The sequence below is a fragment of the Sceloporus occidentalis genome, unplaced genomic scaffold (genome assembly GCF_023333645.1).
Source record: "Sceloporus occidentalis isolate IW3139 unplaced genomic scaffold, rSceOcc1.0.p SCAF_39, whole genome shotgun sequence".
NCBI classification, from domain to species: Eukaryota; Metazoa; Chordata; class Lepidosauria; order Squamata; family Phrynosomatidae; genus Sceloporus; species Sceloporus occidentalis.
In genome coordinates, this window is record NW_028317019.1 from 6,774,600 (window position 1) to 6,790,055 (window position 15,456).

Genomic DNA, 15,456 nt, shown 5'->3' on the forward strand with positions numbered 1-15,456 from the left:
GTGTGGATTCTGTGGTGTTTTACTAGGTCTGACTTCGAAGAAAAACCTTTCCCACAATGCTGGCATTTGTATGGCTTCTCTCCTGTGTGGACTCTCTGATGTGTCACTAGGTTTGACTTCCGAGAAAAACATTTCCCACAATGCTGGCATTTGAATGGCTTCTCTCCTGTGTGGACTCTCTGATGTCTCACTAGATATGACTTCGTAGAAAAACATTTCTCACAATGCTGGCATTTGTGTGGCTTCTCTCCCATGTGGACTCTCTGATGTTTCACTAGGTTTGACTTCAAAGAAAAACATTTCCCACAATGCTGGCATTTGTATGGCTTCTCTCCTGTGTGGACTCTCAGATGCTTGACAAGGACTGACTTGTAAGCAAAATGTTTCCCACAGTGCTGGCATTTATGTGACTTCTTTCTTGTGTGGACTCTCTCATGACTGACAAGTTCTTCTGTAAACAAGGACAATGACAGACAAGACTGAATCTCAGCAATAAGAGAGGAAGGTGTTACCCCAAGATTTAGCCCCATGTTCACCCCTCCCTATGTGAGATTAAATTAATTTGGGCGCGTTACACACACGCCGAAAGTCCACGTGACAGAAAAACAAAGTGCTTAGTTTTTGAAAGTAAAACCATTATTAAGAGGGCAAAAACCAGACTTGGGTGCTTCAACCCTTTTACAACCAGCTCAGGCTGTATCTGCACTGCAGAAATATTCCACTTCAAAACTGTTTTAACTCTCCTGGCTCCATCCTGTGGAATCCTGGGATTTGTAGTTTGTTGGGCACCAGAGATCCAGAGCCACCCGAAGGCAAGGCTCTCCAGGGCTCTCTTGGCCCTCCTTTGCTTGCGAATACTGAATATCTCAGGAAGTCTGTATATTAGAGCATCAGGAAAAACTTTAGGTATTGTTAAGGTTGGGAATTCCTGTTTGGGTCATTTCTGACTTTAGGGACCTTACATCCTCCATTGTGGGTTTCCTGAAGGCCTCAAACTGCCAGCTGTGAAGCGCTAAGGTTGAGGTGGCCATTTTGTGTTCTGGCAGCCATTTTGTGGTCCAGCGGCCATTTTGAGACTGGCCCATTGTGATCTCAGGCTGATGCTCCTTCCCTGAAGCATTGATAGTGTCCCATTGGGATCTCAGGCTGATGCTTCTTGCCTGAAGGACTGAGACTGGCCCATTGTGACTTCAGGCTCATGCATCTTACCAGAATAACTGAGAGTGGCCTATTGTGATCTCAGGCTTATCCTCCTTTCCTGAAGGATTTAGATGGGACTGTTGTCACTTCAGACTGGTGGTCCGTACCTGAAGGAATGAGACCGGCCCATTACCTCAGGCTGATGCTCGTTGCCTGAGAGATTGAGATTGGCCCATGGTGACTTCAGTCTGATGCTCCAAACCTGAAGGATTAAGATGGGACTATTGTGACGTCAGGCTGATGCTCCTTTCCTGAAGATTGAGACTGGCCCATTGTGATCTCAGACTCAAGCTCCTTGCCTTAAAGATTTAGATAGGACTATTATGAGTTGAGGCTGGTGCTCTTTACCTGAAGGATTGAGACTGGCCCATTGTGACTTCAGCCTGAAGCACTTTCTCTGAAGGATTGAGAATGGCCCATTGTGACCTAAGGCTGATGCTCCTACCCTCATGCCTTGAGTCTCCCCATTTTGATTTCAGGCTGATGCACCTTGCCTGAAGTATTCAGATGGCGCTATTGTGACTTCAGGAAGATTATCGCACTGCGTTCTGAGAACGTTCTCATCACGTGATGAGAACGGAACGCATTTGAGTATACCGCACAGTATGTGTTCCAATCGGGTTCTCAGAACGCTTAAATGCGTTCCAAATGTGTTCCAGGAGGGTACAGATATGAATGTGTTCCCAGAGAGCTGGAACGGGATGAGAACGTTCCAACAGAGGTGTGTGCGATATTCTTATGTGTTCTCAAATCCGTTCTCGCATTCCTCCGTCTCCTGATTGGCTGAAAGAATGCCCTTCCCTTTTAGTCCTCCAAAGTCCTAGAGCGTACTAATTTTTTCTTTGCTCTCCCATGTATGACATTCCCCCGTCTTTGACAAAAGGATTTTATCCTATTCTCTGCATACACACACGTGTGTGAGGTTTTTTTTCTGTGCACGGGTACAAAAAAGCAGAAATGGAGACATTACATCGACATAATGCATAGCACTAACTATCACAGGTTGCATGTTTGCAAACTGTTACCGAGTCGCAAAAGCAGAGGATACAAGTGTCTCCGGAATTGTCACAGAGTGACTTCTGTCGCCAGCATATTGCAATGTGTCTAGACATATTTATCTCTGGAGTTGTGTAAGTGACCCATCTCTGTTGTGTGTATGCACAATACACCATGATATCCGGGGGCTGGGGTTTAAAGGACATCTGGGGTCCGCGGATGCAGCGACACCGAGGGCAGCACTAGGAAAAGGGGGGAAATATTCTGAGCGGGGGGGGGGAACCTGGAGGTTTCTCAGTTTTTTGTCTTTTTAAAACCTCTGTCGGGCTCTGAGGATTTGGGGCTGGCCTCCCTGCGTGCTTATGACAGATTGGGCTTTTTCCAGCTCGGATTTGGGGCTTCTCCTCCCCCTGCAGATGATTGACAGAGGAAAGGGAGGCATTTAGGGGCAAATTTAGACTGGGGGTTGGTTGTTCGGGGTCACATGTACGGAGGCAAGGAGACTATTGGATGGCCGGGTTTTGGGTATTGAAGCCATGGAGGCCATAATGGATGAGGGGTGCTGGAATGCTGGGAAATATATGCAAATTAGCTTTAAATTTTGGACAAAACGAGCTCATAACAGCAAAAGGAGCGGGTTGTGGGCAGCAGGACAAACGGTATAGGATCGACCATATAGAAAGAGATGTCATAGAGCAAGGAACGGCGATACTCGCCATGACACGAAAGACAGTGGAAATGTGTGGGGTCTATGGTGCTCTTGATGCCAAATTGCTCAGTCGTGGCTCCTGTCATGGGAGCTCGACATGCCGCTGTATGCTGTTATCCTTGTGGGTGACACAGAAAAGAAAGGAGTCGCCTGCAGCGGGCAGAATTCTGGAGCAGCATTAAAGCATCTCATGAGATGCTTTAATGGGCTGCCAGAAGACCGCTGGCCAATATGATCCTGTTCTCATACTGTGTGACCTACAAGGATGACAGTATATTTCGGCCTGCACAAAAAGAGGCGGGGAACTTCCCCGCCTCACATTCTGGTAAAAGAAAAGAAATAGAAGAAAAACCCTTCCCTCCCCAGTGTCCCCTGAAGGTCTCTTCCATTTTGGGAGAAAGGGTGGGGGCCATGTAGAAATGCATGCAAGGCGGAGTTTCACACACTATAGACATCCATGGAGGGTGTGCCGGGGATTGGCAGCATGCTGGCTAATATGCAAATGGATCTGGTTCTTTGAAAAGCATGAGCAGCCCAAAGAAGAGTGTTAACTAAGCCAAAATTACATCTGAGGAAGTGGGTTTATGTGTAATGTTGACCATGGTTTTCATTGCTGGCTGGTAAAATTATTTTCAAAGAACTGTTCTCCCTCCAGCATTTTAAAAAAGGGATCATTTCAGGATTTCAGGAATTATGTTCTTTTTCATCTGTAATCTGTTATGCATTTGAGAAATTATTTCATATTCAGAATTTAATTAATATTAGAATTTGTTTATAGTTCTGCACAATTTGCCACTCAAAACTTACCATTGCTGATGGATCATTAAGCAACCATGTATATCAATACTCTCTGCCTGAATATTATTATTGTTATTACTGTTAAGCTTTATTTGCCAAGGGCGGAAAGTTTACACAGCAATGTATTTCCATTGCTTTTAATTGGGATGATTTTTATTTTGTAGAACATTTCTACTTGCATGTACAAAATAACATGTATGGCCACTCTACCATGCATTTGGGATTGTTGGAATGAAGACACTTCTTGGTCACAAAGTACATGTAAAGGCTGTCAAACAGAAGCAGTATGATGTGGGCTAACTTTACAGGGGCCAACTGGTAAATGTCATACCAGCATCTACCTTGACTGTTTGGAATGCTAGCTTTTCACAGCTAAGCGAATTTGATATCTGGATAAAGGTTGTTATGTTACCTCTATCTTTATGAAACTATGTACCTTTGATGCTCTTGGCAGTGTGTATTTCCTGTACTTGGTGGCATGGTATTCAAGAAATTATCAATCTGCCAGTCTGAACAGGTATTTTTATATAGAAGTAAAGGACACTACTGTTAAGCATGGCAACAGATGTGAGTTATTAATTACAAACTGCATTTATTACACTGCGACGCAATACAACAAAACAATCTTCTCAGTCTGTAATATAATAACAAACAAATGATTACCCAGAAATTGGGTTATCACACTTGTTAAAAATAAAGTCTGGTTCCCTTGGAACAACATATATGTACCATATGCAACTTTGGATGCAAGTCAAAAAAAGGTTTTATAAAAAAACCATAAGTACCCTTTTTAAAAAAAGGACAATCATAACTTCGTTATCATCGATCGATGCATGTTATTTGAAAACAAAATAACATCCATCTTACGTTAAGAGTACAGTACTGTGTCCAAACTCAAAACTTGTATTCAATAACAATGCAGTAATAAAAACATGTGTGAATACAATTAAGTGTTGGATGTTTTCTGCAGATGCAATTCAATTATATTTTCGATTTTCTTTAATCTGCCATTCATTTTCTGTAGTACTCCCACAATTTTCCGATTGATGTTTTCCTGCGTTTTCAAGGAAGATTGCACTGTACAGACAAAAGATATATACAAAAAGCTTTTAATAAGACAGTTTATTGCAATGTATTCTCTGTTTAACACAATATGTTCATATATTTCTTTTTATTTACTGTCTTGAAAGTAAAGTTTTCGTGATATTCAGTTCTCCGGTATATAGATGTATGTTATTAATATAAACCTTAATCCTTATATGACCACCACTCTCTTTTGAAAAAGACAATGCATATTTATTTAAATTCACCTGACTGTTGAAGTTCAGTTATGTAGCTGGGTACAAGAGTTTGGGGTTCTGGCAAGATGTCTCTTGCCGATGGTCCCGACTGGATTCCACTACAGCAAGGTTCATCTATAGTATCTGCATGTTGATCAATATAAAAAAATCAAAGAGATAACTAGATCAGAAATTGTGCATTGATCATAGTAAGAATACTCTAGGAAAACTGCAGGTTGATAATACAACTAAAAATGTAGGACATCATAATTTCTCCATCTTTTTGCAGTTAGAAAAAAGTAAGAAAACAGAGTGGCAATGCTGTTGTCTAATAAATTTATCCTCCATATGTACACCCATCTATCCCTTCCTATGTTGGAAAAGTATGGCGACCTCAGGGCTGGTAGTCCATTGTAGTGTTTTTTTCTTTTGGAAACTGATAAGGGAAGTAGCCTAATATGATATTGATATAGTGACTGTCTTTAGCAACTGTTCCTTATGGCTACAACACTGGAGGAATTCCATGGCATACTATGCAACAATGAGCCTTTACTTGTAAAGCTACAAACTTACCCGAGGGATTTTTTTCCTGGGAGCCATGGTTCCCCGCCATAAGCCACAGCTCTTTCATTAGGGGGAAAAAGGGTGGTTGTTTTTCTTTGGGGGGTGATGGCCCAAAGCTATTTAGACTGGCCAAAAATTTTTCACGCGTCATTTTGAACTTCCTGTACACCTCTTCGGCGGTGCGGTTGTAGCCATGCATTTTTAATTGCTCTGCTACCTCTCTATGCACAGGAAGAATGGGTACAGAACGGGACCTCATGAGCGTCTTTAATTTTCCGCTCCCCCTAACACTTCTCAGGAGCAGATCAATCTCCTTATTGACCCATTTGGATCCCTTCCTACGCGCCATCACTGCTTCCCAATAACTTCGGCCACTCCGAAAAGTCCAGCGGGAAGAGGGATTTGCAACGTCATCACTGTGCAGGGATTCTTGGCGCCAAAACTAGACTTGCGCCCTCTAGTGCTTTTACTGCAGTGCCGGGAGTTTGGGAGTGCAGAGAGCCAGCATCAGCAGCTAAGTGCTAACGCAGAAGTTTATTTCACAGCCTCTATAATTAAATTGCAGACAGTATTATTTTATACTTTCTGTAATTAGGAAAGCCATGGATAGCCATGCAGTGACCGAAAGCAGTGCCTCCGCACAAGCAAGGGGGAGGGTGTGGAGTGCCAATGAAGTTTTGGCCTTATTGGAAATATGGAAAGAACAAAAATTGCAGACCAAATTAAAAAAGAATTACAGAAATTTGGATAAATTTAAAGTTGTATCTGATGAAATGGCAAAGAGGAACCATGTCAGATCTGCCGAGGAATGCAGATCTAAATCAAAAAAATTGAGATTTGAGTACAGAAAGGTTGTGAAACACAATCAGAGAAGTGGAAGCAACCCTATTACATGTCCCTTTTATAGGGAACTAGAGGAAATTTTTCATGGGGATGTTAGCATCACCCCTAATAGGTTATCCCGAAGTCTTGATTTTGAAAGGGAGGGTGAAACCACAAATGTGACTCAAGAAACCGCATCCACCTCCATGGCTAACACAGGCGAAGGAAGCACCCAAGAAACAACTACCAGACAAGACAGTGATGAAGGCAAGTTGCCCATCTGTAATGCCTGAAGATTTCTGCTATGTGCATGACAACATTATTTTGTTAAAAAGACAAAGGCTTTACTCTTTTTTTCCCCTTGCATTTTTCAGATTCTGATGACACTTGTCTCGATGACACAGTCATTACGATACCTGTCACAATTTTGGAAAGTGGACCTACGCAAATAGCAGGTAGTCATATATAAATTTCTGTCAATTTCTGGATCTCTGTTTTCTTCATAAATATTGTGAACCTGTATATGTGTTCAAAAGAAATAACGTTGGTGTTTAATGCTCCACTTTGAAGGTGCGACTGGAGAACAATTGGGTGACTTGGAAAGACGTGCAGATGATACAAGCGGTACAAGCAATGGTAGGTAGCATCTGCTTTTCTAAGAAAATTCTTTGTCTACAACCCTTTACATGATGCTACCATTAGAAATAAATTTCCTTCCTGTGGGCTTAATCTATTTTCACTAATTTTTAAATTTCAGTACCTAACGATCCAGAGGACGAACCACCCAATGTATTGCTGTCTCCTGGAACAAGACTGCGTTCAAACAGGAACAGGAATCGTCGCGCCAGAAGAGGAGAACATATTGCGCGCACTATAATGCAGAGTGCAAGTCGAGAGGCCCAACTTACCCGGAGAACACAGGAACGGTTCATGGAAATTGTACACGACAGCATGAAAGACTGTAGGAGGACAGAAATGGAACTTGTACATATTATGGAGGAAGATGTAAGGAGAAGTGCACAGGACAGACAGAGAATGTTGCAGTACATGGAGACCATGACTGAACTGTACCGGAGGAAAGTAGATCATGAATGTGCACTTCCAACGGGGCAACATGATACTGTTGCCCAAGGAACTATGCACACATCATTCAGGGCATCTCCGTGTGATATTCCTCCTTCAACACCAGGCCCAGCTGTCTTTACAGATTTCCAGGAGCAACCATCCACATCAGATTTTGGTGGGAAATGTCAAGGGAACAATTCCCCTGAACTCTTTGATGAACTTCCTCCTGCTTATGCTCCTGATGGTTGTCCTGTCACTCCTAGTAGTGAAATTAGAGATGGTGACAACACAGCAGAGAACATCAACAGGGATGTTCAGAATGTTGTTGCAGTCACTGATCCCCCAGAAAATGAAGGCTGCATTGGAACCGTGCAATGTGTGAGCAATGCAGGAACATCTTCCTTGCAAGGCGCAGTTGCACCTGTTCAAAACCAAGATAAACCATGCAGTTCTCGTACTGGGAGGATAATCAAGAAAAAAAAAATATTTTCCCCATAAGGGAAACATATAGGGAAAAGGTTCTGTTTTGAAACCTCAGATATGTTTCAGCATTCTATGTTTACCCTGTTACGTGCCCTTTGTGACCGATAAAGAGGGACTTAAACCATTTCTCCTTGAAGCACAGTAAAATTTCATTTTCATGTTAAGGAAAGGTTTTGTATGTCTCCATGTATATATGGATATGTTCTCACCTAATGTATATACAGTGTATATAAATGCGTGCTTTGTTGACATAATGGAAAACAAGCCACCAGACGGTTTTTTTCCAAAAGAAAAAGGATATTTAATCGTGTTTTAAAATGTTAAGTTATATTGTTGATAAAATACAGCTGTGTTCTCAGAAATTGGTCTACCGTCCTTAATATACCTAAACATTTCCACAACAATAGCAACATTATTCAGCAATGGTTTCTAGAACAGCCTTCCTTTTGGTTTTCAAGGTAGGAAACATGATGTATTAATATAAATGTAATATAAACAAGCCATTTTTACACCATTGTTTTCCTATATTCCCAAAAAAGGATATTTGAAACATCAATATAGCAATTGTATAACACTTCAAAATAGATTTCCAAACTTTGGGTAAACCATGAAGCTAATCTATAACAATCGGGTATTTATACCCCACAATAATATATACACCACTAGCAGAACCTGATTGGGAAAAAAAAGTTAAAAGAAAAAAGAATCTAAACAACCGTGATTCAACATTGCCGTCTGGTAAAGTTATTCACATGTTGTACATGACACGTTGTTAAACACATGTATATCAACATTAATAGATTGATGCAAAGGTAAACCAAGAAGAAACGTTTTGATCAGATCAATGCTGTTGCCATAACTGAGGTGATGTTATGAAACATCAAATAATGTCAGTTTCTGGTGTTAACGACCCAAAATAATGTTAGTTACTGCAGATCTAACAGTTTGACCCTCTTTTTTGTGATTTGTAGAGTGTCCTCTGATGTTATTCGCTAAAGCGGGGAGGACAATTTTCGCAGGTGGCTCTACATCGGGATCAAGCACTTCTCCTCTCGTCTCGCAAATATTGTGCAGTATGGCACATGCTGTGACAACAGAGATGAAATTTTCCTCTTTCACAGTTAGTCTACCAGACAGACACCCCCACCTAGATTTCAATCGCGAAAAAGACCTCTCCACCACGCATCTTGCCTTGCAATGGGCGGTGTTATAAGCAAGTTTGTCAGGTGTTAATTCTCCACGATATGGTGTCATGAGCCATTTCCTGATTGGGTAGGCACCATCCCCTATAATCAGTGGTGGAATGGCTACATCGTGGACATGAAGGGTGGGATTTCCGGGCACAAAACAGCCTTCATCCATCACTTGACATATAGCGGAATTGGTAAATATGTGGCTGTCATGTGATCTCCCACAATTCCCTACTTCAATGTCAATAAACCTCCCACTGTGATCTGTAGTTGCTTGCAGAACAATTGAAAATCCCTGCTTGCGGTTGATGTATTCCTCTCTGCGTCCCAGCGGTGGGCAAACAGAAATATGAGTGCCATCAATAGCTCCTATGCAGTGTGGGAATCCGAGTCTCTGAAATCCATCCATAATCTGAAAAAAGGCAAAGGTATAATAAATTTGGGATATCAAAAAAGTGGGTTAACATATTTCATATCAGATGATGCATTATTATTATTATTATTTGGTATATGAAACTGGGATCAAAGAGACAAAAGCATAAAAAGGACAATAGAAATTATTATGGTTTATATATATACCTAGAACACACTGAAGGGGAATCCAGATGTTACTTGTTCACATATCAACTCTTGCAAATATATCAAGATACATTTTTTCAGAATTGCAAACCACAACAGCACAGCTGGATAAGAGAGAGGCCAGCAGCAGAGATGCACCTCCGAAGTGCATGCTCCAAGCCCAGGACCACCCCCCAGCACAGCTGGATAAGAGAGAAGCCAGCAGCAGAGATGCACCTTTTAAATCCATGCCCCAAGCCCAGGACCACCCCCCCAGCACAGCTGGATAACAGAGAAGCCAGCAGCAGAGATGCACCTCCGAAGTGCATGCTCCAAGCCCAGGACCACCCCCCAGCACAGCTGGATAAGAGAGAGGCCAGCAGCAGAGATGCACCTCCGAAGTGCATGCTCCAAGCCCAGGACCACCCCCCAGCACTGCTGGATAAGAGAGAAGCCAGCAGCAGAGATGCACCTTTTAAATCCATGCCCCAAGCCCAGGACCACCCCCCCAACACAGCTGGATAACAGAGAAGCCAGCAGCAGAGATGCACCTCCGAAGTGCATGCTCCAAGCCTAGGACCACCACCCCAGCACAGCTGGATAACAGAGAAGCCAGCAGCAGAGATGCACCTTTTAAATCCATGCCCCAAGCCCAGGATCATTAACCCACCCCCATAATTGCAAAGGTAATTGAAAGCCTTTCTTTTTTTCCCAAACAAGGAAAAGGCAGGATGTAAACATATCTTAATGGTATTACATAAGCAAAACCTATATATCTTTAGATATGCATTAATGCATTTGCACCCAGAAGTCTTAGGTTTAAAAGTAATATTGATACACACCGTGTGGTAGTTTCCAAGCTGGATAGTTTTCCTCAGCAGCAGCTTCTCCATGGCAAGGCACACCTCGATGGCGATTTCTGCAGCTGTGGATGCTCCAACCTCGAAACGGGAAGCCACCTTCCTATACATCAGAGGGCTTGAGAGCCACCAAATAGTCAGGGCCACTCTCTTCTCCACCGGGATGGGACTCCGGAATACAGACTCCCCACGCTCCAGCTCTGGTCTCAAGATGCTAGCCAGATCAAAAAGGGTTTCTTTAGACATGCGGAAGTTAGAAACCCACATGTCGTTATCCCATCGCTGGAGGACTTCGTCACTCCACCAGTTGGTCCGCTCCCGGGGTTGCTGCCACCAACGTGGGATGCGAGGCCAGGTCGCCATCCATGCGAGACAACTGGATATATCTAGATTGCCACTGGCAGCCATAACTGCAATCTTACTCAGAGCAGCCCTCCGGCGCGAAATGAGGACAAGTGATTTAGCAATGCGACTCCTTCTTCTCCTTCTTCGCTCTTCTTCTTTCTCTACCAGGCTCACAAGATCAAAAAATGCTTTCTCCGACGCCATCTTTACACCCCACAAGGAAGTCACCGGACGACTTCCGGTTAAAAACAACCACCGAGTGGCGACGTCATTGGTACACCGCCCACAAGATCTAATACGCATGCGCTATAGCAAACCGTTCTGAGAACGGTTTCAAGAAAAAGGAATCGCAGTGCGGTAAACTGCCGTTCTGATCACGTTCTCATCACGTTTTGATTGCTAATGCGGTAATATCCGTTCCAGGAACGTTCTCATCATGTGATGATATGGAACGTTCTCAGAACGCAGTGCGATAATCTTCACAGAGAAGTCTCAATGTCTCCCAAACACTCGCATTCCCAGGATTCCCTAGCACTGAGTTAAAGCAGTCTCAAAGTGGGTTATTATTCCTGCAGTGTGTGTGAGAGATATAAAAGCTAGTTACTGGATTCATTTGGAGGATCTCTGTGTCCAAAACACATTGCTTGGACTGCCAGGGCTCAGTGCTATGGAATCCTGGGAATTGTAGTTTATTGTGGCACCAGAGCTCTCTGACAGAGAAGGCCAAATGCCTCACAGACCCCAGAATTCCAGAGCATTGAGCTTTGGCAGTTAAAGGGGTCTCAAAGTGCAGAGGGGGGGGGGGAGAGAAAAGCCAGGGAGTGTGAATGAGCTCTGAGAGGAGGAGGAGGAGGAGGAGGAGGGAGGGAGCCAAGGGACGTGGCCAGGACCACCAGAGGAGCCCCTGCTTTTCCTCATCATCGCAGCCTTCTCACTGCTGGCAAGAGGCTCTGCCCCCAGCCAGGCAACGCCTCCATTCAGTCTCCTTTTGTCAAAAGAGCTCTGGTGCCACAAGAAACTACAATTCCCAGAATCCCATAGCACTGAGCCATGGATGTTTAAGGGGGGGGGTCAAACTATTTCTGCAGCCTTTGCTACCCCAAAGCCTCCTATTATTTACCAGCAACTTGCAAGGCAAAATCTTTTCCTTCACCAAGCCATTGAAAACCAACCCAAGGGGAGGGGGGCTGATTGCTTCTTTCCCATTGGTCAGCTTCGGGAGAAATTTGCATATTACAAGGAAAGGTGTTTAGGGCCTCAAAAACGACCCTGTGATAAAGAATTACAACAATACTGAGTGGTAGACATTTAAAAGATGAGGCATTTAGACTCCCAGTGAAACAGGAACCATTTATGGCCTTTTTTTCTTTGCTCACTGTAACCTGAAAGTAATGCCTTTTGCAGGGTATATATACCAAGTGGGCTGGCAATAGCTCTGAGTGGCAGATGTCTTGAAGACCTGCTCTCTAGGCTAAGTCAGGCGGGGAGGCTGGGAGGGTGGCACACAGCCATGGGGAGGGCTGGAGCTGCCTCCAGGGCCTTGCTGGGTGGGGGGAGGTCCTGGGGGAGGGGCCAAACCGGGGTGGGACTGTGTGGCCCCGCCCCAAACCGGGAAAGTCCCGCCCCCAGGCGGGATATGGCAAGCCTAGCTCCAAACCAACTGCCTTCACCAGGAGCCTCACTACATCAAAATGGAGGATCAACCCTGCCTCAAAGCCATGGGTTCAATGCTCTTTTAGGAACAGAAGTCCTCCTGAGGACACTCTGAGGGCTGCCATTGGCTGGAATCCCAGTCCCTCCCACATCCCACAGAGAATGACATCACTGCTACGGAAGGCTCTCTTGACCAATCAGAGAGCAAGATGAAGGTTCTTCTGGAAGCTTCCGTGAGAAGGAGATATAAGGCCTGAGAGACCAAGAGACTGTTGGGGGAATTGTGTCGGTTGGAGATCAAGAGAGAGAGAGTTAAAGAGCGGATCTTGGAAGTTAGACTCAGAATTGGATGTTTAGGTCTATTTATTATTTTAATAGCTTTTATGAATTGAACATTATATACTTACAAATATTGTACCTGAAAGACTCTTAATATCTTGTAGGACTTATATTTCAGTTATATTTTGTTATTTATAGTAAATACCTCCTTAGAGTATCTACTACTCGACTCTCCTTTTACACGTGTTTTGGCTTGGTTGATGCTTGGGAAGATCAGTAAAGAAGTAGAAATAAGGTTCCTTTACTGGTCCCAGTGTAGGTTAAGGGAAGTCCTTTTATAATTCACTGGATGGAGGCAGTCTAGGGACCCCACTGATCTGACCCCATCCCCTGCCAAGGTGGGAAATGCAATACATTAGGTATTTTTCCACAAAACCAAAGCAGAGGAAAAGCTTTCTTTAAAACATTATCTCTCACAAAATGGATGAACAGAAATCCTCAGCTCCCCCTTGAACTGGCCTTCTCCGTAAGACTAGGGTTGCCATTAGTCAGGGCCTCCAAACCGGGACAAATGTAGGACAAAATTTTCAAATGTAGGACCTATTTTTTGGGGGGGTCCTACATTTGAAAAAGAGCCTCGCTGAGGGGAGGATTCCTTCTCCGCTTGGGCTCCATTCACGGAGCCCAAGCAGAGAAGGAATCTTCCCCCAGGGAGGCATTCTTTCCCCCTTGGACTCCGTTTTTGCCAACGGAGCCCAAGGGAAAAAGAATCCCTCCGCTCAGCGAGGATTCCTTCTCTGCTTGGGCTCCGTTCACGGAGCCCAAGTGGCGAACGAATCCGCTCCCTTTCCCGGCCTCTGTGGAGGCTTGGCCTTCACAGAGGCTGGGAAAGAGGGAGGAGAGCGATCGCGGCGATCGCGGGCGGCCCCCTCCCCTCCCCGGCCTCTGTGGAGGCTTGGCCTTCACAGAGGCCGGGAAAGAGCCAGGAGTGCGCCCGCGATCGCCGCGATCGCGGGCGGCCCCCCTCCCCTTCCCGGCCTCTGTGGAGGCTTGGCCTTCACAGAGGCCGGGAAAGAGCCAGGAGTGCGCCCGCGATCGCCGCGATCGCGGGCGGCCCCCCTCCCCTTCCCGGCCTCTGTGGAGGCTTGGCCTTCACAGAGGCCAGGAAAGAGCCAGGAGCGCGCCCGCGATGGCGGCGATCGCGGGCGGCCCCCTCCCTTTCCCGGCCTCTGTGGAGGCTTGGCCTTCACAGAGGCCTGGAAAGAGGGAGGAGAGCCAGGCCACCTCCCTCGGCGGCGGAGGCCAAGCAGGGAAGGGGCCTCGCTCATGCGAGGCTCCTTTCCCTGCCTGGCGTCCGTCGCAGGGGGGGTGTCCCGGGGGCGGGGCCAAACCGGGGCGGGACCGTGCGGACCCGCCCCAAACTGGGAAAGTCCCGCCCCCAGGCGGGATATGGCATCCCTACGTAAGACTGTTTTGGGGCAGAAGTGGGGCTGTGCCACAGGAGAGGTGATCAATGCAGGGAGGATTCAGAAGACAAAATGCCAGCAGCCGCTTTGTACCCCTGCACCCATTGGGAAGGGAATATAGCCCAGTGGTTGGAGCAGCTGCTTTGCATGGAGAAACTCTGAAGGTCTGGCTTCCCAGCCTCTCCCTCCCTTTTCTGGACCCTAACACTACCCCTGGAGACCCACGGCTGGCCCTCCCTCTGGACCACATCCCCCTATCGGGGAAGAGACCCTCAAGCAGGGAGACCAGATGTCCTCCCTAGAAAGGAGGACAAGGCACTGCAAAGTGGAAGACATTCAAGGGAAATGGAGAGTGTGACCAAATAAAAGCTAAAAACCTTCAGAGAAATGTACATTCATGCTTCTTAGTCAGGCTAAAAACAGATGACCTTTTGGGCCTCCTCCTGGACAGCAGGCTGAAATGTAGGACATGTCCTGGGAAAGGAGGACAACTGGTCAGCCTGCCCTCAAGGACCTGCCTGCATTTAAACTGCCATTTCTGCTTCCCCCTGGAAACACCTTTCCTTCTCCACAAAGTCCTCCAGCAAGATTTCCTCTTTTGCTTTGGCTCAGGAGGAGAAGGCAAAGCAAGGCCTTGCAGAGATTGTTGGACTGCAGTTCCCAGCATCCCCCACCAGAGCATCCCTCAGACCCCTATGGAGCCCTCTCTCCTGCTCCAGGGGAGCCTTGGCATCCCCCAGGACTCAGGACAAGGCAGTCTCTGGGAGCAAAGAAAGAGCAACTTTATCCATAGGATCCCAACATTTATAAGCTTGACTGGAAATTTTCGTGTACATTATTGATATTCCCATGACTTCATTTAATGTGTATTTTAACAGTCAACAATACAGCCTTTAATTTAGTCCTCTTTAGTCAGTCCCTTTACATAAAATGCACCAAAAGGGAGGCATCTCATTCTGGGAAGTGCAGTCTCCAACAGTCCTGCAGCTGGAACTGTATCGGTCTGAAATCAGTTGCTCAAGGCTGCTTCTCAACGGTCAGGACTCTGTAGTAGGGCTGTAGTAGGGGACCCAATCTACTCCTGTCAGTCCCATAGATATTGATCTGCTCATGCTGTATTGATTTTGTGCTGCCTATGTGTTGAAGGCAGTGGTTGGATGGGGAGAAAATATTAATATCTTTTACTGT

The 15,456-nt window shown here is 45.4% G+C and overlaps 1 protein-coding gene across 1 annotated transcript; it reads left to right on the forward strand.

The window, feature by feature from the left end:
• The first annotated feature begins 6,508 nt into the window (after positions 1–6,508).
• LOC149290494 (uncharacterized) lies at positions 6,509–8,042 on the forward strand. Its single transcript, XM_089489239.1, has 4 exons — positions 6,509–6,636; positions 6,744–6,824; positions 6,940–7,005; positions 7,127–8,042. The coding sequence occupies exons 1-4, from the start codon at positions 6,576–6,578 to the stop codon at positions 7,930–7,932; spliced, it is 1,014 nt and encodes a 337-aa protein (XP_089345365.1). The 5' UTR covers positions 6,509–6,575; the 3' UTR covers positions 7,933–8,042.
• The last annotated feature ends 7,414 nt before the right edge of the window (positions 8,043–15,456 follow it).

Excerpts from the sequence above, each read along its gene's own strand:
- LOC149290494 (XM_089489239.1), top strand. The coding sequence starts at position 6,576 with ATGGCTAACACAGGCGAAGGAAGCACCCAAGAAACAACTACCAGACAA. Across the intron at positions 6,637-6,743 it reads CAGACAAGACAGTGATGAAG|ATTCTGATGACACTTGTCTC; the intron begins GCAAGTTGCCCA and ends TGCATTTTTCAG. Across the intron at positions 7,006-7,126 it reads TACAAGCGGTACAAGCAATG|TACCTAACGATCCAGAGGAC; the intron begins GTAGGTAGCATC and ends TTTAAATTTCAG.